At 44.0% G+C, this 22,116-nt stretch overlaps 3 protein-coding genes across 3 annotated transcripts in view; all 3 read right to left on the bottom strand.

The window, feature by feature from the left end:
- Positions 1 to 7,081: 7,081 nt before the first annotated feature.
- Positions 7,082 to 8,240, bottom strand: LOC6610123 (probable ATP-dependent RNA helicase ddx17). Its single transcript, XM_002034696.2, has 2 exons — positions 8,159 to 8,240; positions 7,082 to 8,097 (listed from the first exon to the last, which is right to left on the bottom strand). Exons 1-2 carry the CDS (start codon positions 8,214 to 8,216, stop codon positions 7,136 to 7,138), a joined length of 1,020 nt encoding a protein of 339 aa, XP_002034732.1. The 5' UTR covers positions 8,217 to 8,240; the 3' UTR covers positions 7,082 to 7,135.
- Positions 8,241 to 8,675: 435 nt separating this feature from the next.
- On the bottom strand, positions 8,676 to 9,902 carry LOC6610122 (vacuolar protein sorting-associated protein 37C). The gene is made up of 2 exons (XM_032715646.1): positions 9,811 to 9,902; positions 8,676 to 9,755 (listed from the first exon to the last, which is right to left on the bottom strand). Exons 1-2 carry the CDS (start codon positions 9,869 to 9,871, stop codon positions 8,698 to 8,700), a joined length of 1,119 nt encoding a protein of 372 aa, XP_032571537.1. The 5' UTR covers positions 9,872 to 9,902; the 3' UTR covers positions 8,676 to 8,697.
- Positions 9,903 to 10,590: 688 nt separating this feature from the next.
- LOC6610120 (zwei Ig domain protein zig-8) overlaps positions 10,591 to 22,116 on the bottom strand; it is a 44,995-nt gene continuing 33,469 nt past the window's right edge. Inside the window, exons 3-8 of the mRNA XM_002034693.2 lie at positions 21,599 to 21,676; positions 21,396 to 21,528; positions 14,848 to 14,967; positions 14,650 to 14,746; positions 13,310 to 13,407; positions 10,591 to 12,531 (exon numbers count right to left, since the gene is read on the bottom strand). Of these exons, the coding sequence (XP_002034729.1) occupies positions 12,176 to 12,531; positions 13,310 to 13,407; positions 14,650 to 14,746; positions 14,848 to 14,967; positions 21,396 to 21,528; positions 21,599 to 21,676 (882 nt within the window). The 3' untranslated portion in view covers positions 10,591 to 12,175. The remainder of the gene's footprint in view (positions 12,532 to 13,309; positions 13,408 to 14,649; positions 14,747 to 14,847; positions 14,968 to 21,395; positions 21,529 to 21,598; positions 21,677 to 22,116) is intronic.

Below are 22,116 nucleotides of genomic sequence, written 5' to 3'. Positions count from 1 at the left end.
TTTTGCCCGGGGGCGGGGCAGTAACACTGTCCTAATGAAGTTGTCTCGTTGTAATTAGAAGTAATAATAATTTCCTAGCCCGAGCACAGTCATTATGAATTTGGATTGCGGCCAAGGAAATGCCATTAATCAAATTAGCGAGCGCATAACTTTTTATGATTATGCTCCGTGATAAGCGCAACTTACAGGCTGAAAAAGGGGGCGGCGCGGGCGAAGGGGGCGTGACTTTGCATGCAAAGGAAAAGTTGGAGCGACGACAGCGTCGTCCTGGCCATTTGCTTCTTGCTTATTGTTTAATTCTATTTATTTTTTAATAAACAATTTTCCTAATGAAATGTCTGCCCAAGGCCAAGGAGCAGTAGGAAACGATGGGGGGGGGGCGGGGGAAACACGAGACAAGCAGAAGCCGCAAAATTAATTACGATAAACCAGCCGGCAAAGGGAAAGGACGCGACGCAGAGTCCTGTAATGAGGCCGCATCAAGTTAATAGTAATTGAAAAATTGTAATGAAATGCAGCTGTTGCTGTTGTTGTCCCGGCATTTCCCATCTGAAATTAAACCTCCTCCACACTGCCATTGTGCTGGGATTATGCAAAACGCACACACACACAAACACAGTGGCATAAGGGGCACAGGGACTTGGCCGAGGATTAATTAAACGAAATTATCGCACTATTGTTGGGCATGTGTCTGTCTCATCCTCCAAAATGTCCCCACTTTGCCCAATTCTCCTCCAGGCTGTGCAACCTGGGCATTTGAATGCCTGCCATATGCAAGTGCCAATTAATTGCAATACCTGCCCAATTGGCCAAGGACCCTGAATGCAGTTTTACTGCAGTTGCGTAATCCGATCTGGCCATTAGGCAAGTCACTCTGGCGATCGAGAGCGGCTGAATTCGAATTGCTGAAGAGCCCGTCGAATTGGCAGTGATTCAAGCTTAAGTTCTATCTACAACTTTTTAATCTGAAACTATCTTCATCCATCCGCAGCACAATCATTAACTTAGTAAGTTCCCTGTGCCTATGCAACTTTTGGTCATGACCTCTTAACACTGACTTACAATCATATTGCAGATTTTTCCGGAAAAGCGAATAACCGATGGGGTCCTTGCTCGGCTGCACTGCAGCCAGAATCTCATCTCCACATGAGAGCCAGGCCATTTAGCCGTTGGCTGACTTGTTTATTTTGACATTTCGTGCGGAATTGAACGCATTTTGACCTAATTTGGTACAACAGCGGCAATGGGAGCGACAACGACATCTACAACTACGATGGCGATGGCAATGGCGATTGCGATGGCGATGGCGACGACTGGCAGGCAAAACCGAAATGGTCAAAAGTCGGGGATTCCCCCATTCGCACACCATGCGAATTGTGGAGTGCAACTGCACTTTGCACTGATTATGGACAAACAGCTTTTTGTTGGCTCCTGTGGGTGGTTTTGCTGCAGGATTGAGGATGCAGTATGTTCCTGCTGCCGATGTTGCTGCTGCTGCAGTGTCTGCATTTAATGTGCGTTGTAAGTGAAATTAACAGCAAAACTGCATTTCGGCCATCACCATTTGCTATTTGCCAATTTAAACATAAATAGCCAACGACTAGTCGCCTTTTCGACCAGCAGTCGTATCATAAAGCCATTTAAGCTGCTTGTTGGCCGGGGATTAGGGACGAAATGTTGCCTGAGTGTACTCGAGCTGGAGCCAGATTGGCAGGGAAGGATATGCAAATTGGGACAGACTTTTGCCTCCTTGTAAGTTTCAATCAAAATGCAAATATTGATGCAGTTGACATATGACGTTGTGTGCATCGGGATCGGATTGAGAGCCGAACTCGGAGCAGTCGAAACATGCCTCGCCAGCATGCAGATTTATGATAACAGTGGGCAGGGGGTTGGATGTTGGGGGGGAGAAGGATGGATGGGGGTCGTACCAGGCACCAAGTACCAAGAACCAAGGACCAAATCCTAAGCCTGCACGGGAAAAGCCATCGAGAATGCAATAACAAAGGATAAAATAATAAGATTTACTCATGACTTACTCTTGACTTTGCCAGCATCTGTGAGTGGAGGTAGGGAGGGGGGATTGATGGCTGAAGGGGTGATGTGAGGACCAGGGGGATGGCACTGTTTTATTAAAACATAAACACAAACAAGATCCCGACAGCAAAAACACCAACAGCAGCAGTAGAATCAGCAACTATGACGGCCAACAGATTGAATAATGGCAGCAGCTCGAATGGAGGCAGGTGCTCCAGGAAAATGGGGGAAGTCGATGGAAGGTGGTGGGGAAAGTGCTGCGGGCTGCTGGATAAATTAAAAACAAAAAGTATACCGAGAACTCATCGCATTAAATTAGAGCCGAGATACGAAGATACAACGAGATACAACGACGGCTGCCAGGGTAACTTTTTGTTATTATTTTTCAATTTCGTCGTCATCTGCTGCTATTGCCTTTTATCCAGGTTTGATGTCATTTTTCAAGAGGCTTATATGTGTGCGAGTTGGTCTTGTGCATTGCTAAACAAATTTTGATTAACTTATGCATAGAACATCACATTTGTTGTCTGCAAAACAGCAGACACGAAGTTATGCCTCATTTCCACAAACGAAATTCAAACTTTTTCATGTCAGAGAAGCTATTACTTGAGTCCAACCAATAAATATTATATATCAAGCTAGTCAATCTTGATGGAATTGTTAAATATCAATGGAATTAATTGTTTAAATTCTCTCGCCAGATGAATTGATAACTGAAATTTATCGCACAACTTATAAGGCCGGTGGTCCTTTGCCCCTTTCGCTTCGCTTGTGATTTTATTTGATCGTCTTTCAAAGGCAATTCATCAATTTGACTGGCATGTACACATAAATCAACCCAAACAACACCATAAAAAAGGAAAGCCGAAAAGAGAAACTATTCAAAGCCATTTATAGTTGTATTTACAGATGTGCGCGATGTGCGATGCAGCAAACCAACAAACGAATATACATATACATATACATATACATATAGTAAGCCCCCAGTAGTGCACACCCATTTATATGGTGGAAATGATGAAGTGCGGGGGATGCATGTAGATTGCCACTTAACAGCAAAATAAAGTTCTGCACAAATTTTTAATTGAATGGCAGCGCATTGAAAAACTTTGCGTTGCCACTAAAATTGATTACACTCACCCGCCCGCACTGACGCACTCGAGTCTCGAGAACTTTTGAGATACACATTGAGATATTGGGTAAATTATTGAGGCAGAAATCGCCACTCGTGTCAAATGCATACCGTTGAGCTCGAATCCGTATCCGAAATCCGAATCGCTATCGGAATCAGGACCAGAACCCATCGAACACCCAATCTGGAGGCCTGTCGTTTTGCCAGCTTGTTGCAATTTATTCTAATCGCTTGTCGGAGGAAAAAGCAAACCGATGGATGATGGTAAGCGATGCGTGTAACGATGCTGCACATGAAGTCATTGGTAAACCAAAGCCGGTACACCATACCCAACCATACCCAACCATACTCAACCATACTATACCATACCATGGCATACCATAGCATACCATACTATAAGAGACCAGGCCAAAAAGGTTGCCAATTGAGTGGCGCCAATCAATCTAGTGCTTCTGCCACTGCTGCCGCTCGAAAGTGTGTCAAAAGCCGGGGCCCAACTAACGCTAAAGAGCGTTAAACTCCGGCCGGATGGCGGACTGGAGGACTGAAGGACCAAAGGACCGACGGACTGACTGACGGCTTATTGTGTCGCTTATGGCACTTAATTGACGCCAATCGCATTGACTTGCAGTCACTCCATTCAGGCCCTGCTGATGGCAAGAAAAATCACAGCTCGTTAGTGCTGCGAACGAACATACGTTTCAGGTCTCCATCTCGATCTCGAGGTGGGCCAGGTAAACTGGTTAGTGTTCCAAATAGGGGCTGGGGCAAGGAAGGGGGAATGGCTGGGTATCGATACCAAATTGGCAATCGGAGCTTTCAGCTTGCACAAGTTGACAAGTGATTATTAAATGCCAACGTCAGGCGTGCAGCCACAAAAAAACAGGAAGTTCTTCAAAAAATGTTAAATTGTAACTCAGTATGGTATTTTTGGTCTGTTGCTATGTAGTACGCCTTTAAAAGTGATAACATTTTCTCTCTCGTTTTTAATTACCCTATATGTACTTACGCAATTTCAAGGCCTTATCCAAGCGGTTATGGTGCGTTTCCGCAGTTGAATGCCAGCCAATGTGGCATTTATCCGCAAACCAAGATACGGCGGCTTCTCTCGAGGCTTCGGCAACCACAAATCAGTTAAGCCACCAAATCAACAGCAAGCAAAACCAATGTCAGGGACAACTACATGACAGCAAACACAAACACAATCGCACGCATGCACACACGCACGCACACTTATCACTTATCACATGCAAGCCACTCCTTAAAAATCCTTAAATCACACCATTGTTTGTGCGTGTGTGCGTGAGTTTGTTAATGATTATTTGACGCCATGTTTGATTGACGTGCAAATAACGCCCTTCTGCTCGCACAGCCTCTTATGGAGCACATTTTATTATCCTTGTGTGCGGTACACACACCTCATGCCTCATGCCCCCCTGCGTCGTGTTAATGGCCACCAAAGACCGCAATAACCACAAGGCACTTATCAATTTTTGCGCCTTAACAAAATGGCACTCGAGCGTGTATTCGTGTGCGCACTTCCGTTGCTATCAAAGACGTATGCTCGTGCATGTGTGTGAGTGTGTGTTTGTGGGTGTGTGTATGGGTTTCTTTGCAATGGCGTACTTGCATTAATATTCCGTTAAATTGACATTTACACGATGAAGACGATTACGATGGTGCTGAGGAAGCTGCCTGACTTTTGCCACCAGAAATTATTCAAGACCTAATTCATCTTCATCAATGCAATAAACACTTGTGGAAATCAAAACGGAAATGCAAACACAAACACAGTCGTGTATTAAACAAACTTTGGATAAGAACAACCTTTGAATGTAAATGAGAGAAACAAACTAGCTCAGCTCAGAAGAGCACAAATAATAGTTATTAAAAATTGAAAATTTTCAAAAATATGACTACCAATTAACTGCTGCAATAAATAGAACAACACCAAATTATTTGATAATAGATATTTCAGTCTGATTTATGTGCAATGAGAACTTTAATTCCATTAGATCGGATATAAATCACGAATATCACTGCCCGGAGTAGATTTATTTATATTAGATTGTTTGAGTAGCCAAATCAATAATTCAAATCTATGAAAATATGAAAATATTCCAATTGAATTAAGGCAATTTATATTTATATTTGCTTTCAATTCCACAAGTTTACCCCTTTAATTTAGGCCACAGCTAATCGCTTATACGCATCCCTCGATTGTCCATTGGCGTTAACAGCATCTTTGGCAACACTTTACTGCATTTTTGAGGACAGCAATTTTAGGGCCATTCCGTTCTGTTTTTTTGTATGTCTGTCTGAGCAACACACTTGCAGAGCTCTTAGCAATTTGCTTACATTCAACTCAGCCATGTCCAAAATGGCAGCTACAAGCATTTTGTCCTTTATGTGCGTGGGTGTGTGTGTGTGCTGGCTGGTTGTGCGTGGGTGTGCTTGATGTTGCTGGATAAACTATGTAGAGTCCTTGAAAAACATGCAGGCCAAAGGAGCGGAATGCCAGCGGCTGCAAAAACAACGAGCGCGCAACAAATAGCAAAAATAGAAAGGAAAAGTTAACAGTTGACATAGTTTAGAGTTGCTTGGTCAGACGAAGGCCGCAACGGAGGAGCGCTGGACGAAATGGGTGGCAAAAAGGGGGTGGGGGATGGCTGCCACCATGAGTTGGGTTCAAAAGCCACAAGCGTAAGCCGTTGAATGCGAGGCTGGGATGAATGTCTTAATCAGAGTGCTGGGTAGATTGGTGGCAAACTAAATGAATTTAATTGCCGCAGGATATGAAAGTAATTATTTTGCAGTGCATAGACACAACACTGTGTGGGTGGGCGTAGGCGGTACGAGGGGGCGTGGCGCCGTGACAGGCTCAGACTAAAATCGCAATGAAGCCAAAGGCAACCGTATCTCCCTATTCCGCCACCCACAACCCCGCCCTCCCCCTCTCCCACCCATCGATGCACTTAAGTACAGGCGTTCAAATCGCCACGCCCATGCCGGCTGCACCGCCCACATGCGATGCACCACTGCCAATTGCCCCGCGGTTATTTTGAGTTGTTCTTTAATTTATTCTCTTTTATGCCTGTGCGTTAGTTGTCCTTCGCCAGCGCATGACTGTGTGTCACTATCCGACTATCAGTTTGTACACTGAAAAAAATCGGTTGCAACTTCAATTTGACTGTCTTAAAAGGTCATTTAGAAAGTGCATAGTACTTAGAGCTGAAAACTGATCTGTTTTACTAAGATTTATGCTTGAGAACAGAAAAAAGATTCTAATTACAATATCCCAAGATTATAGTTTTTAATTTTTTTACCGTGCACCTGCAGTAAAGAGGCAGCAGCAGCAGCTCTACAAAAGGCAACGATGTGTTACACTTTCAATTGTCGTTGTGCCTCAATACTCCTCCGTGCGTGTGTTTGTGTGGCAGAGGAAAGTGTAATGCTGCTTGTTTACACGGTGGCTCTGTTGTGTTGCCTAGATCAACGTTTCTTTCTGGCATTGTTAGTGGCAGGACCTTGTAACACTTTTGATCAAACACGCACGCGAGCACACACAAAGTATGTATGTGTGTAGGGTGACCATCTCTCGCAAACATGCAACAAATGAGCGATTCTGCCACTCAATTCGGAGTCCAATTATGAAAGCACATGCGTCTGCGATTGATGGCTCTCTGAATCGTGGCCCCATCAGCATTGTGTTCAAAAGATACACATGTGTATGTCTGCCTCTATACGCAGGCTTTATAAATTCAATTAAAGTATTATTCAAGCCATCAAGTATCACTATAGCTGAGGACCCACTCTTTATATAAAAGTATATATAGTTATCAAGGATCAATTATCACTATTGCTATACAAAAACATGAACCCATACTATCAAAAAAGAAAACCTCTTCCCAATTAATAATTTAGTTAATTTTATTCAAGGGTGCATTTCTCTAAAGACAGATGGTTCTAGTGTTCCTGTTCGAATTGTGGCGATCGCACGTAGACAGGAGCAGGATGGGTCAGTCCGTAGTTGCGCACCACTTTGGGATAGGAGTTGGCATACTCCTGCTGCGGATAGCTGGCTGGCTGATAGGCCGAGGTATCCTGGCTCACCCTCGAGTACTTTGCGCTCCTTGGAGTGAAACCCTCTGGCTGGTAGTAGAATCCGTTGTAGGCATCGATCAGACGACTCGCTTCCTCCTCCTCATCTGCCGATCGCTTGCCACCGCCGGAATGTGGTGGCTTGTGTGTTGGCGGAAGTGGTGGTGGGTATGGGTAGGGAGGATAGTACGGTGGGTAGCCGTAGTAGGGAGGATAGAACGGAGGAGGTGGTGGGTAAAAGCCACCTGGCCTGGGTCCGCTACCATGTCCGTGCCCATGTCCATGTCCGTGACCGTGATCGTGACCTGGTTTTGGCGTAGTTGTGGTGGTAGTAGTGGTGTCGGTGCCATTGACCACCAGGATGCAGTTGACAGTGGTCACATCATCGTCGTCGTCATCGCTACCACTTCCATTTCCACCGCCATGACCACCCCCGTGTCCACCGCCGTGACCACTGCCGTGTCCGCTTTCATGACCACTTCCACTGCCACTGCTGGATCCCGATCCGGAGCTGGAGTCGGAATTGGGCTCATACTCAATGCTCACCACACGACCCAAGCGCCTCTCCTGATCCTGGTCCAGATCATTGGTGGAGATCACGCAGAGTGGACGTCCCTTCTTGGGTGTATCCTTGGATCCGGAACTGAAGATAGCTGGAATGAAGTTGCCAGCAGCGAAGCCGGACGCCAATCCCTTGATGCCAGCAATGGAGCTGCTGAGCAAACGGGCCTCCGATACCTCCTCCTTGCCCTGGGCGAGACGGAGCAGCTCTTTATACTCCTGCCGAGTCACCTGATGCAGACGCACCAGCTGCGGACGACTCGAGCCTGTCATGTGGAGAGATCATTAGCCTCCTGTTTGCCAGGATCAAATATCAGAAAACCTCACCAGCTTGGGCCGCAGCTGCGCAGAGAACGATCACCGCAAGAACTGTTAAGAACTTCATGGCGATTGCGAATAAGCTTATTTTGCTCTGCTCCCTTGCTTATATATTTCAAAAGTCTTTCTCTGCCGACAAGTTGATGACTTGACGAACCGAAATTCCCTTTCGGCATTGTGATTCAAATGGATCAACCCAAACTGCTCATATACAGTTATAGCTTTGCACTAATCGACTCCAATCTCCATAATTTACGCGTTGACCCAGTTCTTCATCATGATCTCGCCCTGCCCAAAACTCGTTTACTTAATGAGTTTTATACCAAAACACGTCTAGATATGCTAGTTTCGTCGATTGAATGATAACATTATTGCTTTTGGTCGAGCTCACAAAGGAGAGCGATACTCCAGAGAAATTACTCATAATCCAAATGTGCGATTAGTATAGTCACAAGAAGACATGCCCCAAGAAATTTCTAACATTTTAAAGGTACTACCTCTTGACTAAGATAATAAAACCAGAATGTGTATTTATTTTCTCATGTTTATTAGTTATTATAAGATTGTTGAAGGTACACAGGATTGTAGGAGTATAAACGGTTCTTGTAGCGATAGTCATTTTCATCTTCAGACTCGTACGAGTCTTCATCTTCTTCTTCATCATCGTCAGCCTCGAGTTTCTCCACTTCCTTTTGGGCATTTACTTGAGCCAACTGGTTCTGATCCAAGTAGGGATATCCATAGGGTCCATAGGGCTGCGGACTGTAAGGTGGAATGGGGGGCTGGGGACCATAGGGCTGTTGGGGGTACAATCCATAAGTAGGTTGTCCATATGGCGATGGTCCATAAGGCAGTTGGGGTCCATATGGCTGAGGGTTTGGATAAGGCGGAGGGTTGGGATAGGGACTGTACGGATAGCCACCATAGGTGGGAGGTGGTGGATAAGCCGTTCCATATTGGGGCGGCAGTGGAGAATAGCCATATTGCCGGGAACCATCAGAGTCGTCTCCCAAAGCGCCTGCCCTTGGATAAATGCTTTTGTTAACCTTTTTCTTTTTCAATGGAGCTGGTATCCTGGTCTCCATTGCCTCTTCCTCCTTCAAAACCTCTGAAGACTGAGTGGACACAGGGGTTTCCGCCACAGGGTTAGACGTCTCAGGTTTGTTCCAATATTGCGCGTAATTTGGATGAGGATCCAGGGTTGGGAGCTCAAATTCGACATCCTTCTTGAGCACGACTATGCAGTGGATGGCGGAATCTTCTTCTTCGGCTTCGATGTCTCTAGCCGAGCTTCGCGCGGAGGGCACATCCTCCTCCCTGTCCTCGCCCTCTCGAGATTTGATCACACACAAGGGCTGACCATCGAAGTCCACCTTCTCCGTCTCATCGGCCTTGCTGAGCGTGGTGAGGCCAACGATGCGTAGAAGAGAGTTCCATCCGGAACTCAAGGTATCACTTACGGTGGCGAAGCCACCATTGATCAACCGAGCTTCTGATATGACATTCTTGCCCTTGGTCAGCTGCAAAACCCGCTGGTACTGCTCCTCATTGATTTCGTATACCCGCACATATTGCTCCTGCTTAGCTCCAGATGATGAGGATGGTGCTGTGATATATATCACTAAATATATGACTTAAGCTTTTGCAACAATAGAACCCACCTGTTTCTAAGCTGGCAAATAGAGCCAGAAAGAGCAGCAGGGCCAGTGACAGCTGCAGCATGTTCTTAGACCTGGACAACAACGGACTAAAATGCGTCTACCTAGTTCTGGTTTTATTTATACTTTTGGCTAGAATTAATATTAGGGCGAATAAGAAACGAACGGTACATCAGTCCCGCCACATTTGGAGACGAATTGCAATTAAATAAATATTGGACGGCAGCCATCACATCAGCATCATCATCATTTTGGACGACATCTAACCAATGATTTCATTTGAATACATTATACGGAGAGTCAATGAACGCATTACCAGCATTCCCTTTGAAACTATGACAAACTGGTTTTTTCTGGCGAAATCAGCTGTCAAAAGCGATCTGGTCGCGATCAAAGTTTCTTAATATGTACATATGTGGGTTTCAAAACGGAGCATGGGAATTCAAATCAAATAAATATAAATATTGTTGGATTCTAAGTCTCACTAAAAACATGCTGCCAGATGTTATGTTAGATTTGAAATTCGAAATATTATAATGAAAGTGTTTAAATGATGGTAATAATTTTGCATGACTAACCCCACCCACAAAGAACTACACGAGGCTTGTTAAATTTTCTAAATTATAATTTTATTGAATCGATTCGGTTTCATTTCACAAAACTCTCGCCTGCAGTGTCCGTGTTTTTGATGTGGCGTTTAAACAATCTTATCTGTATATGCATAAGTAGGGTACCTATGGATACGCACACATATAAATGATTTGAGAGTACCTGGTTTATATATGTATGTATATTTGTTAGCTGCACTGCCGGGACATACAATTGTACATAATGTATTTGCTAGAGTTTCGTTATTGTTTTTTTTGTTTTATTTTTTATTATTTTTTTCATTAATCTGGAGCCGACATCTGGAGCTTAGTTAATCGCCGATCACCGATTAATTCACTATCCATTCACTCTATTTACAGGGCTCCGTTTTAAATTTAACTAGCTTTTACTATTATTTGAATTGTGTTATGCTTAGTGTGGTTTAGTTAATTTGGTTTGCGTGTGAGTTCTGCCAATTTTGCATCAGTGTGCGGCTTACCAACTAGGGCGGTTGCCAGCCTGCGAATCGCATTTATCGGTTTTATCTGTTTATATCGTTTAAGAGTTAATTAAAATTACAATTTCGTCTACTAATGAATTTATTTACAGTGCCTGCACACTCGCAATGCATTCGTATCAATTATATCGATAAGCACAATTATAAATTGCATTTAATATTAAATTTTCCCCTCATTTGTGTTTGTTTCTTTACGTCTTTTTTTTATTTTTTTTTTATTTGTTTGTTTCTAGCCAAAACTAATTATGTACAATTAAACGAGCTTCACCCACAATTGGGTCAGACACAAATAGGTTAATCCCCAACTTTTGAGTATTGACGCTTGAATTTCAATATCATCCGCTCCCGTAATTTATCCGCTTATCGGCTATACATATACATTCATTATCGTACTTAAACATAGCTAATACCTAAAACTGATAAATGTGCAAAGCAATCGAATGCAGAACCATCCTTTGTTCTCAATGGGCTGGATTCACACGTATGTGAGTCCAATGACTCTTGAGTAAATTTCTCCTGAATGGCAATTATTTACAGCAAATTTCAATCGAACAACTTGATGCAATGGGCTACTGTGGAGTGCAATTTCGTTGGCAGTAAAAGATTGCATAGAAGTGGGTTATTGTGATTCCAGAGAATTGGATCTCTGCTCGTTAATCCGGCTGCTCGGGGTATTTATAGCTAGTAAGTCTTATTTCATAATGAAGAGGTGTGTTAGGTTTTTCTATGGGTGTGTGCAGTCAATATTCGGTAGCAGAATGAGATTTACAGATAACTGACAGTTGAATATGCGATAGAAGACGGATGTTTGGTTTTAATCAATCATTTTTCACCCAAATCTCTGGACATTGTAAGGCAGTCCAGAAGTCAAACAATTATGGTAATAATATGTGATTTTTGGGGCGTTCTTTCATTCAATTGGTCAATGTCCAATTCAAATCGATGTCAAACAAGTAGCCTTTGTTCCACTGGGTCGAAGATCACGTTGATTATGATGCCCCGAAACTGCATAGGTTTTTTCTCAGTTTTCCAGGGTTTTAGCTTCCACTCTTAACGTTGTTAATTACTTGTTCGCTTATCAGATAATATGTTTGCTTTTCCACTAAGTGCAATCCTTATAAGTAGATAAATATAATACTTATGTTTGAGCCCCCCATGCGATACATAGAAAACTTAAATCACCTTGAATATGTGTGTCAGTGTTGCGTGTGTGTGTGTAGGTGTTTTGCCTTTTTAGTGTTTCGCTGCGTGTTGATTATTCCTTCATCTCAGACACCGAATTGCCGCTGGGCGTTCTCTCAACATGTTGCTCGTTGCTAATGTGGATGTTGTTGCTGCTGCTGCTGCAGATGCGCCTGCTGCGGCTGCTGTTGCTGCTGCTGCTGCTGCAGCTTCTGCTGCACTTATTCCTGGTTCGCTGGTCGTTAGCGTTGCTCGCTTGGGGGGCCCCAATCCCGCGGATTTTGCCACCGCTGCCGCGGCATGAAGGTATCCACACCCCGTTTCATAAAAGTGCTGCAGGCAGCAGGACACAATGCTGAGCAGCATGCAGCAGATGCCGCAGTAGAAGCTGTTGCTGTTGCTACTCGAATTGTGTTGCATGGCCGCAGGATGTTCGCCTGTTGGAGAGCAGAATCAAAAAGGCAATTAGGGTGGGCGGAATATGTCCTACATCACATGATTTTGGCATATTCCCGCACATTATTCGAGTTTTGCTTAAAGCAAAAAAAAGAAGAAACTCTTCTAGGCGCCTGAGCAAAAAATCTGTTGACAATCGATATTGATTGCTTCTAGCTTTCACTTGACAGATTGCTCAACTCCCCAAATGGAAATGCATATTGAAAGCAGAAACTATATCTGTTTGGAAACAATCAGTGATTGGCTTTGTTGCGGCTCTTCTGCGTCAGTTATAATCGTCCTTAGTTGGCATGCAGGCAGTTTCCGTTTGAACCAAAGAAAAACATTGGCAGCCAAAGTTGTTAAACTTCTTGATGATCTCTCGAGCACACAAGCTGCTCCCATAAATCCCCGAACCCCCTTTTCAGCCGACTTTGCACACATGGCCCATGTTATTGGCCTGCAGCTAAACTTCCTTGCTGCAGCGGCAACTAGAAATAATTTCCGTGCTGCTGCACAAATACAAACATGTGGGAGAGTCAAAAAAGGAGCTGGAAAAAATCTAAAAAAAAATGCCAGCAGCAATTTCTCGCCGAGTCTGGTGCAATGCAATTACTGCGCGGCCACTCCCCCCGTTGCACTTGGCATTACAAATTGCGAATGTGCCGCTGCTAACAGGCAACTTCCACTTCCCGTCATAAACATGCAAAACTCCCTGACAGCACAGAAACAAACACTAGCCGGGCTAAGCCCGTTGTTGCAGTGCCAGTCCTTACTTACCAATAATTACGTGCACATAGACGCTCGAGGTTTTTGCCACCGTCGGCACACAGGTGTAGTTGCCGGTATCGCCGGGCATGGCGCGCTTGATTTTTAATCTGTGCCACGGAGCAACGTGGGGCAACGTGGAGCAGTGTGGAGCAACGTGGAGAACCGGGAAGAGAAAGCATAGAGAAAGTGAAATGCAGTGGCTGGAATGGAAATGGTAGTTCCCGGTGGTTGGGGAACAAAGCCAAACGGCCAGAGCCAAAAAAAAAAATCAACAAAAACCACAAAACTTTTGCTACTTTATGCGATAGCATAAAGTTAAAAAGTTATCGTACATTAGCTTAATTAGTTGCTGTCACTTCAATGAGTTCGTTACAGGTATCAGCATTTTTTGTACGATTTCATTAATAAGGTATGCTCGCACTATAAATTTTCCAATTTTCCTACTTGTCAAAATTTTTGTTTCTACATAAAGTTTTTAACTGGTACAATTTCAAGCCAAATTTGAAGTATCAACTTGGTTTTTAAACTTAAACTTTCTCTATATTAAACATTTTAATGGCTGTAAAAGGTTGAGGCATGATTTTCAGTGTACTTCTTTTCAATAACGTTTTCTAATCCCTTTTCATCTCCGTCGACGGCACCTGCATTTTATGGTCGTCTGCGTCGTTAGTTAACAGCATTAATGGGCAATGATCGCGCGGCGGAAACTAAAACTGGGCAAATAGCTACATCGGCCACAGACTCCGGGCTGAAATCCGGCTTTGACTTAGCTTTGACTTTGACTAGTGCAAATTAAAAATCACACACGGGTAACTACAGCACACAGTAAAGTGATGGAGTAATAAGGCCAGATCTTAACAATAAAGCTAAATTTTTTATGACCAACTGGGAACCTATTTATATAACTAAGCTAAGTGAATATTATTAAACAAAAAAGTATTTTTTTAAGTTATTCTCTAAGGAGTATCACAGCTCTCTAGAAAGGTGTAAGGATATTCCTGCACTGATTCCCCCTCGATGCTCTTTAGAGCCAGACTGCCAGTGGCTCCTTTGGCCGACAATGGTCCTTCGCTTTGGCCTTAAAATGTCATTCAAAGTCGTGGTCCGTGGTTCCACCGGCCGGCTAGTGAGGACATGGCTGCAGGACTGCAGCCTATCACAGGCCGGCTAGGATGGGCTTTAAACTTGCCTATGGCGCGTGGTGGTTACCTGTCCTTAATTAAGTGAGGCGGTATTTTAATGCGAAATAACTGAAATGCTCGGCACACATTTGCACGTTTGCCGAGCGGAATGCCGGAATAGCGTAATGGCGGAATGGCTGAATGGTGGAATGCCGAGTCGTTACATACCTAGAAGTCAGGCCGTCAGTCCAATCATCCTCGACGCGAATCCGGGCCATGGAGCTGTCGATTTCGTTCTCGCCCTTGCCATCGAGCATTTCGCTGCCTGTAATGTGAAGAGTAGCAAATTGAATTGCGTAAATGAGATGGAGGTGCGCCAAAATGGGCCAAGGTGCAGGCGGGCCGGAGTTCATTACGCATACGCACCTTTGTACCAGAATATGTTGCCCAGCTCGTGGGGTCCTTGCATAATTTTACACGTTAGGTTTATGTCACTGCCGGTTTTCACCATCAGATCGCTGGGCCCGAAGATTTCCGCTTTGAGTTCTGCAAGAAAAAATAAATACAAGAAGAAAAATTCAAGATACGAAATAAAACAGAGAAGAAAAAGTCACTTAAGCTGGCAGTACACAAAGCCCAGTATTTCCGCTCTTTTCCGTAACAATGATAATAATAATAATGTTAATGATAACGTCCAAGTGCACGTTTGTCTGCCAGTGTACAAGTGTGGGTACTGCCGAGCCTGGTCCCTACTTTATTACACAGACGCGTGCCTCTATTATGCTGGAGATAAGCTTTTGTTATGCCATATAAAAGGCAGTCGGGCATTGCGGTGATACCTGCAGCTAGCTAGCTGTTTTTCCCGCCGCCACTCTCAGCGGAATTGGGTACGAAAAAAAAAGAAAAAAGAGACAAAAGCCTGGCAGATTGGAAAGAATTTTCCGCCTTCCATTTGGTCCACGAAATCAAAATGTCAACCATTGAAGTGCCTTTTGTTGTCGCAGCGTCAATGATTTCAATTGAGTAACATCACCATGGGCACCCGCTAAATGTGATTTGTACTTAAAGCTTATGATGGCTGACAGTCGCCTTAATGGATCGCGTCCCAATCGCCCTTCCCTCAAACTTAAAATCCATTTTAACTGCAACTCTTTCGCTTCTGCTCCACTTTCACTGTCGTAAACTGCTGGAGAGGAGAATTTTTCAGGCCCTAAACAACCGCAAAGCCAGTGAAATAAATTGCAGCCAAAATAGTGCGGGGATGGGGGAGCATGTGGGCGTATTGCAACTGGAACATCTGTATCGAGCTGAAACACACACTCATATTCCCATTGATGTGACTAAGCTTTTGCTGCACGCTGCCTGCCATTCAATCGTGTGGCAAAAAGCGAACAAAACGAAATTTGAATGCTCCAAAAAGCATTGGGGAAAGTGGGGGGAAGTGTGAGCCTGATGATTTTTCCATAACTCCTTCGGCGGACAACCTTTAAGTCGGTCCTTAAATCAGAGTTGTAGAGGTGTAGGGGATGTGCGTCCCAAAAATGTTAATCTAAATGAAATGCCAAGTGGAAAAAGTAATATACATCCCCAAAACAAAGAGGGAGCAGAGCCAACCCCAAATGGAATTCGAACATGCTGGGCGATTATCTGGGTGTTTTATAGACCCGCACATATATGTCTAGGCCCCAGTGTTCCGAGGCAGGCGAGAAAAGTGGAAAAAGGTGGCAAAAGTGCCGAGTGAGGCATGTTGTTGTCGCTGATGGCCGTTGTTGTACTCTATGCATGTGTATGTATGTGTGTACCTGGCAAAACAATTGTGGCAGCGAAAGCTAACCGTCTATGACTTTTGCCAACCTCGCAGTGCAAGGAGCGAAAATTATTGCCTCTCAGACTCACACTCCCACACACACGTGCAGCTGACAACGCGCCTGTGGTTCCCACGGGGTTGGGTGTGTATCCAAAGGATCTTAGGATTGGGATGGGGTTTTGCCCAGGTGCGAACCCGCATGACAGTCGAAATAAATGGGTATCGCAGCGAGAGGAGGTCCTGTGGAAAATTGGTTATTTAACTATAATTAGATTAAGTGGGCCGGGCAATTGGCAAGCTGCATTTTGGATGAGCTTTTGGAGAGCTGCTGGCCAGTCAGTCAACCCACACGGCTATTTGAAGTTTTCATTAGGCCTGGCCGCTGTTGACCCAGGCCGAAAAGTTGCAAAGTCTACTCCTGGCCACAAGCCAAAGTCAGAGCTCCCCACGTTCCGGACTCTCCTGGCAAACAAAGTCCTTGCCGAGCCTTGTTTACACACAGGCAGCTCTGGCTCAGACAGTGGAGAATTTTTGTGCAGCCACAGCAGAAAGTGGCAACCGAGGCAAGGAGCCGGAGGAGGCAGGGATTGGGGCCTGGGAAATGCATTTTCATTTTTCTTGATTTCGTGCATAAAATGCGCATATGCCTATAAGGCCATAAACATTTGGAGCGATGAACTTTGCTGAGCAGGGGCTCGGCACAAAACATGGCATACTTTTTGGGGCCGGAGCATCGCGATGCAGCGGAGCAGCCTGCTCCGGAATCCTTCTGCTTCTCTCGTTTGCGGAGCCAAGCTGTAAAAATTTATTACCCTTCGCCAGTGTTGATGCATGTTTGCACACATGTAACGACAACTCGGTATTTATTGCACGAAAAACAATATCAAACTGGGCCTTATCTTTAAGCCAAGCCTATGGGCCTCTTTAAATTTCTTTTTGGGCCGACAATTAATCGGACGCGGACGTGCAATTGCTCGGAATTAATTGTCAAATCAAATAAACAAATTCAATTTGTAAAAGTCAGCCGCATTGCCAGCACAATTGATGAAGTATTCCGCCTGCCATCAGTTCTATTTCCATTTGCTCCTGTCAGAATCCCCCTCATTCCACCGAAAGGAAAATAAAAACGGCGAAATGAGAATGCCAAAACATCATCATTGTCCACCAACCAAGTCCCGAAATTCGGCCTTTTCAGTAGTCTCCATTGTTGTGATTATTATTATTATTAATAATTCGACATTGCTGCAGAGACATTAATCATTTTCCCCCCACCCTCGCAGCTCGTTTATCCTATTTCCCGGCAATATCTGAGTAATTTATCATTAGGGCATTTTTTGGTCTAGGCATTCGCTGTAGAATGTAATTTGAGCAGCAAATGAACGAAATGGGAAGTAAAACATTTGATTGCCGGGCAAATTGGGCCGAGTCCTTGCTATCTCGTCCTTGCAACTTAACATTCTTATAAAAACTTATTCCGAGAGCTCAACCACTTGCTTCACCTGGCAACCTTTGTTGTGTACTTTAAGCTAAGGCAAACTTCTCGCTCACGTACAATTTGCATGCGATTTGGGTCACGTGGAAAACAGTGCAACAACAATTTGGCTGTTGGCAAGACAATGAGAATCGCTTAACTTTTAAGCCGGCTCAAGTGTTCGCTTCTTGAGCAATCAATGTGCATCATAATTGCCAACATTTTCTTGGTTCTCGTCTATTAACCCCAGAAAACAATTGGCTGCTTTCGAGTGTTGCTGCAAATTCTGGCTCATAACGATTTCTTTGTTTTTGGCAAGGCCACGTTAATGGATTTTCGAGGCACACAATTATTTTTCCATTCAAGCTGCCAAAGAAAACTCCCCGAGCTGAAACTAATTTAGTGCCGCTTGAGGGAAAAGGGAAATAATAAAAGCCACTTCCACAAGAAAGTGTCGTCCCAGTGGAAATTATTATCGGTTTAGTTGTGAATTTTCAGTGTTTGCCTTCGAACTATTTATTAAAAGTTACTTAAATTAAATACTTTGAGAGCTGCTGCGATTTTCAATCAATTTAATGGATTATATACTTATAATTTTAGATTTTAATTTGTTTCCTAAGTGATTAGAACTTAAGATATATTGATAATCCGGCTTATCCCTTTGGCAATTTAACTAAATTTGTAACTTCCCCTAGGCTAGATACATTGAGCACGTCAAATGTGAGTTTTAAACGTCGTCCTGCAAGGGATGAAGTCCTGCAGCCCGAAGCTGTTTATTGCTTCTGAGTTGCTATTGCTTATGCTTTGGATTATTATTTGCGCTTGATTGCATGCAATTTGCTGGCTGCTAATGTCAACAGCATCAGCGAGGCAAAGTGTTGGTTTATGGTGCCCAAAATGAGCCATCTACTTGGCATCTCCATCTTGTCAGCTACGCATTCAAATTACCTTCAATTCCAGCTCCCCTGCCCCACAGTCCTTAGATCCTTCGGCTGACTGCAGCTCTTCCGCTGGCTGTGCAATTTGTTTTTCACTCCACCTTCTGTCCATCCCTCCATGACTAAGAAAGGTAGCGTTTACGCTTGATTACATTCACGCTGGTAAACAAATTTTTCCAGAAGCATCAACAACACCTTTCTTATCATACGCTTTCCAAGGGGTACTTAAGTTTCTCACTTTCTACTTTAAGATTTTAATAAAGAAAGGGAACAATGGTTTGTAGAAGGCCAGCATGAAAATATCTGCTGTTTAGCTACATATAATGAGACGTTATGATAAGCTAGGGTATAGCCAAGTCGATCATCTGCTGCTCTTGTGCTCTCTCGATTTATTTTGTTCGCCCCAGTAGCACTTATCCTGCTGCTCGTCCTTGGGCTGTCAGTTGGGTCCTGTTCTCTTGTTGTCGCTCAGTTTGAGTGGGACAGGGACACATAATTTAATTTACAATTTGCTCGCTTTATAAGCGTGTTTGGTAATTTGCCCCAAATTCAAAATTAAATCGAGTCGGGTCTGTGCATATAAACATGCTCCCACTTTTGACACCTACAAGGAGTAGCGGAGTGTGGGGTGTTGGCCAAGCTACATTTTTCTGGAGTCGAGTACATAAAGTTGGTAATTTAAGCAATTGAAGCGGCTGCTGCAGCATTAAAATGTCAAAAATATTGCGGCCAAGGCGGAAGTCTGTGGGTAGTGTTAAGTGGGCGGAGGAGGCGGAAGGAACGGCCCAGACTGAAGGCGATTTATGTTTATGATGCCTCTGGTCAACTTGGCGCTGTTTTGTTTATCATTCGCCGCGTACTCCAATTTCATCTCTCTCGCTTTTATTCTCGTTGCGAATGGCGTGTAATAGAATTTTCACAACGCTACGAAAAGAAACAGCAGCCGTGGAAGAAAAAACATAAATTTATGGAATTTTTAGTGCACAATTTTTTATTTGCATAAGCGCATAAAAATTCTGGCATAACAACAAACTTGTTTGCAGCGACAATGACGGCATGGCCCAGCACAGTGGAGACACAATAAAGCGAAAGAGAATGGCTTAAGTATGAAAAATGAGTAAGCGTTTATTTTTAAATTACTTAGCATCCTAAGTGATAATTTCATGCAACTTGAGAGCTATGTAGGCTATGGATATTTTGTGGCTTTAATGGTTTTCACTTCACTGTTCGCACTCGCCTGCTGTTTGCTGTTTCCGCATGAGTGGCATGTCGAATATTTTATATGCACATTTCTTTTTGGGCATTCAAATGAGTTCCCAGGCTACTCTGTGGGCGTGGCCGGTTATATGCAGCCGCCTAGCAGTCATTTGCATTTCCGCAAATGTAATATTTATGACTCTATGTGTCTGTCTCTGGCTCTGTGACTCTGTGAGTGTTTGAAGCTGACTTGTCAGCCTGTCAAGTTTGCATACACAGGCAGTGGTAGTGGAGCAGGCAGCTCCAGCATGCGTGTAAGCATATTTATGTGTATATTCAAAGCTCTCGTTGATATTCCCGGATTCACTAAAAGATTCATAACCGAGCAGTGGGGCCTGACCAAAGCATTTTAAACTGGCCAAAAGTCGCTTGGCCATGTGGTGTGGCTAAAACAACATGGGCGAGCGTTTTGTTGGGGGGCGGGCAAATCAGAGATCAAATAAGCTCATTGAGAGCACTCTTCCGCACCAGAAGCTTTTAGCCAAATGCATTTTGCTAATATTAAATGCGATAAAAATGCACCGAACAGGAACAAAACCGAAAAACCCACAAACATGGCTTACACAAATTTCGGCTGGCCGAGTGTGCTGCCAAGGATAACGTCTTTTCAGAACCCAATTCCTGATGTGTGACATGGGTTCGTAGCCTTCGAACCTTCTGACCCAAGTGCAAACTAATTACCCGACGAATTGCCAAGGAAAAGAGGTAAGCAGTAGGCACTTGCTCACGTTTTAACCATCAAATTGTTCTGCTCAGCAAGCCAATTTGCACATAATCGAATTGAAAATTTTATAATCACGAGCAGCAGAGGAGAAGCTGGAAGCTGGCTGAGTCGCTCGACGGGTGGCCAAAATGGCTACGAACTACGCTCACATGTTCCGGAGGAGGTCCTGGGAAAATACCATGCATATTGTATGGCTTGCTTAAGCTCCTGGAAACCTGCATAGCTTGCTCAAAACTGCTGGAGAGCTTCAAGAGCTTAGCCCATAAAAGTAATCACTTCAGTGGTTTGTGACCAATTCCGAGCCAGCCTCCTTTGCCCCTCGCCCGCCGTTTCGATTGGCCTACTCTCCACTGCTGGATAATGGTCGAAATTTTGATTATCAGGCTCCGTAGGTGAATCATTGGTAATGGTTATGAGATAACACAAACTGTTGCACATCCCTTGTCTAGATGGGCACAAGTTTTGGGGATTAAAGTCAATTGGAATGGCACAGTATGTTATTTACAACTACAGTTGAACCTTTATTACTCAAAGTTCTTTTACCTGAAGTATGCTTAAGTCAACCCAGCTTGTGGGGTAAAAATGGAACTACAGTGGGGATTATATCTAAATATTACTACTTCAAGACCAATTACATTAAGTCAAAATAAGAGTGATGCTTCCTGTAAACAAAAAATCTATTTCCTTTGAAAATATTGTAAAAAGGTCTGAGGAAAATGAAAATTAAGTTGTTTACCCCGTCCAAAGAAAGCTAAGAGACCTGTGGCCATAACTCACCCACAACGTTGAAAGTGTACGACAGGGACATCTTGGGCTCCGTGTTGATTTGGCACTCGTAGACGCCGGAGTCACGTGGCTGCGGATACTTGATTTGCAGTGTCCAATTGGCGGAGCCATCGGGTCGCAGAACCTGCGGCGAGGACACGGAAAACTTTAAGTTTCCATCCGGAATGGGGCGATTGTTAGGGATGCCGGCTTACCTGAAAACGCTGATCGGATGTGTAGGTTGTGCCGCCGGCGGTGAGTATATGCAGATCACGTTTGCGTATCCAGGAGACCTACAAGAAAAGACAGCAGGGGGATCGGAATGAAGTGGTTTTCTCAGTTGGACCGCTTGCCGCGTGGCAAAAGTTTCGGGAGCATTACAAATTCTGCACTTAAAAGTTTTTTTTCTCGCAAGTGAGTTAAACGTGTTTTGTCTGCTGTTATTCCCAAACACTCCCAGGAGTTGGGACGATGAGGTGGCAAAATGAAAAACAAAGCGCAAAGTTTACTTTCCTTTTACGTTTTTTTTTTTTGTTGGTGTTCCGGCGTTGGTTAATCTTTAACATTTTGCTTTTCGTTACTGCCATTTAATCAGCAAACAAACAAAGCACAGTCGGGTGGGTGGAAAACAAGAAAAAGTTCGCACGCTTAAGCCGAATACATTTCAGTGTGAAAAGGCCAACGTTACGTATACGCCCCGTTGCTAGGAAATGAAAGATTCTCATACAAATGG

Source organism: Drosophila sechellia, chromosome 2R (assembly GCF_004382195.2).
Source record: "Drosophila sechellia strain sech25 chromosome 2R, ASM438219v1, whole genome shotgun sequence".
Taxonomy (NCBI): domain Eukaryota; kingdom Metazoa; phylum Arthropoda; class Insecta; order Diptera; family Drosophilidae; genus Drosophila; species Drosophila sechellia.
The sequence above is the reverse complement of the archived record's forward strand: the minus strand, read 5'-3'. Positions and strand labels throughout refer to the sequence as shown.

Bases quoted from the DNA above. Each gene is read 5' to 3' on its own strand.
- LOC6610123 (XM_002034696.2), bottom strand. From the start codon at position 8,216: ATGAAGTTCTTAACAGTTCTTGCGGTGATCGTTCTCTGCGCAGCTGCG. The intron at 8,098-8,158 runs GTGAGGTTTTCT...TCCACATGACAG, and splicing joins CGCAGCTGCGGCCCAAGCTG to GCTCGAGTCGTCCGCAGCTG.
- LOC6610122 (XM_032715646.1), bottom strand. From the start codon at position 9,871: ATGCTGCAGCTGTCACTGGCCCTGCTGCTCTTTCTGGCTCTATTTGCC. The intron at 9,756-9,810 runs GTGGGTTCTATT...TATATATCACAG, and splicing joins ATTTGCCAGCTTAGAAACAG to CACCATCCTCATCATCTGGA.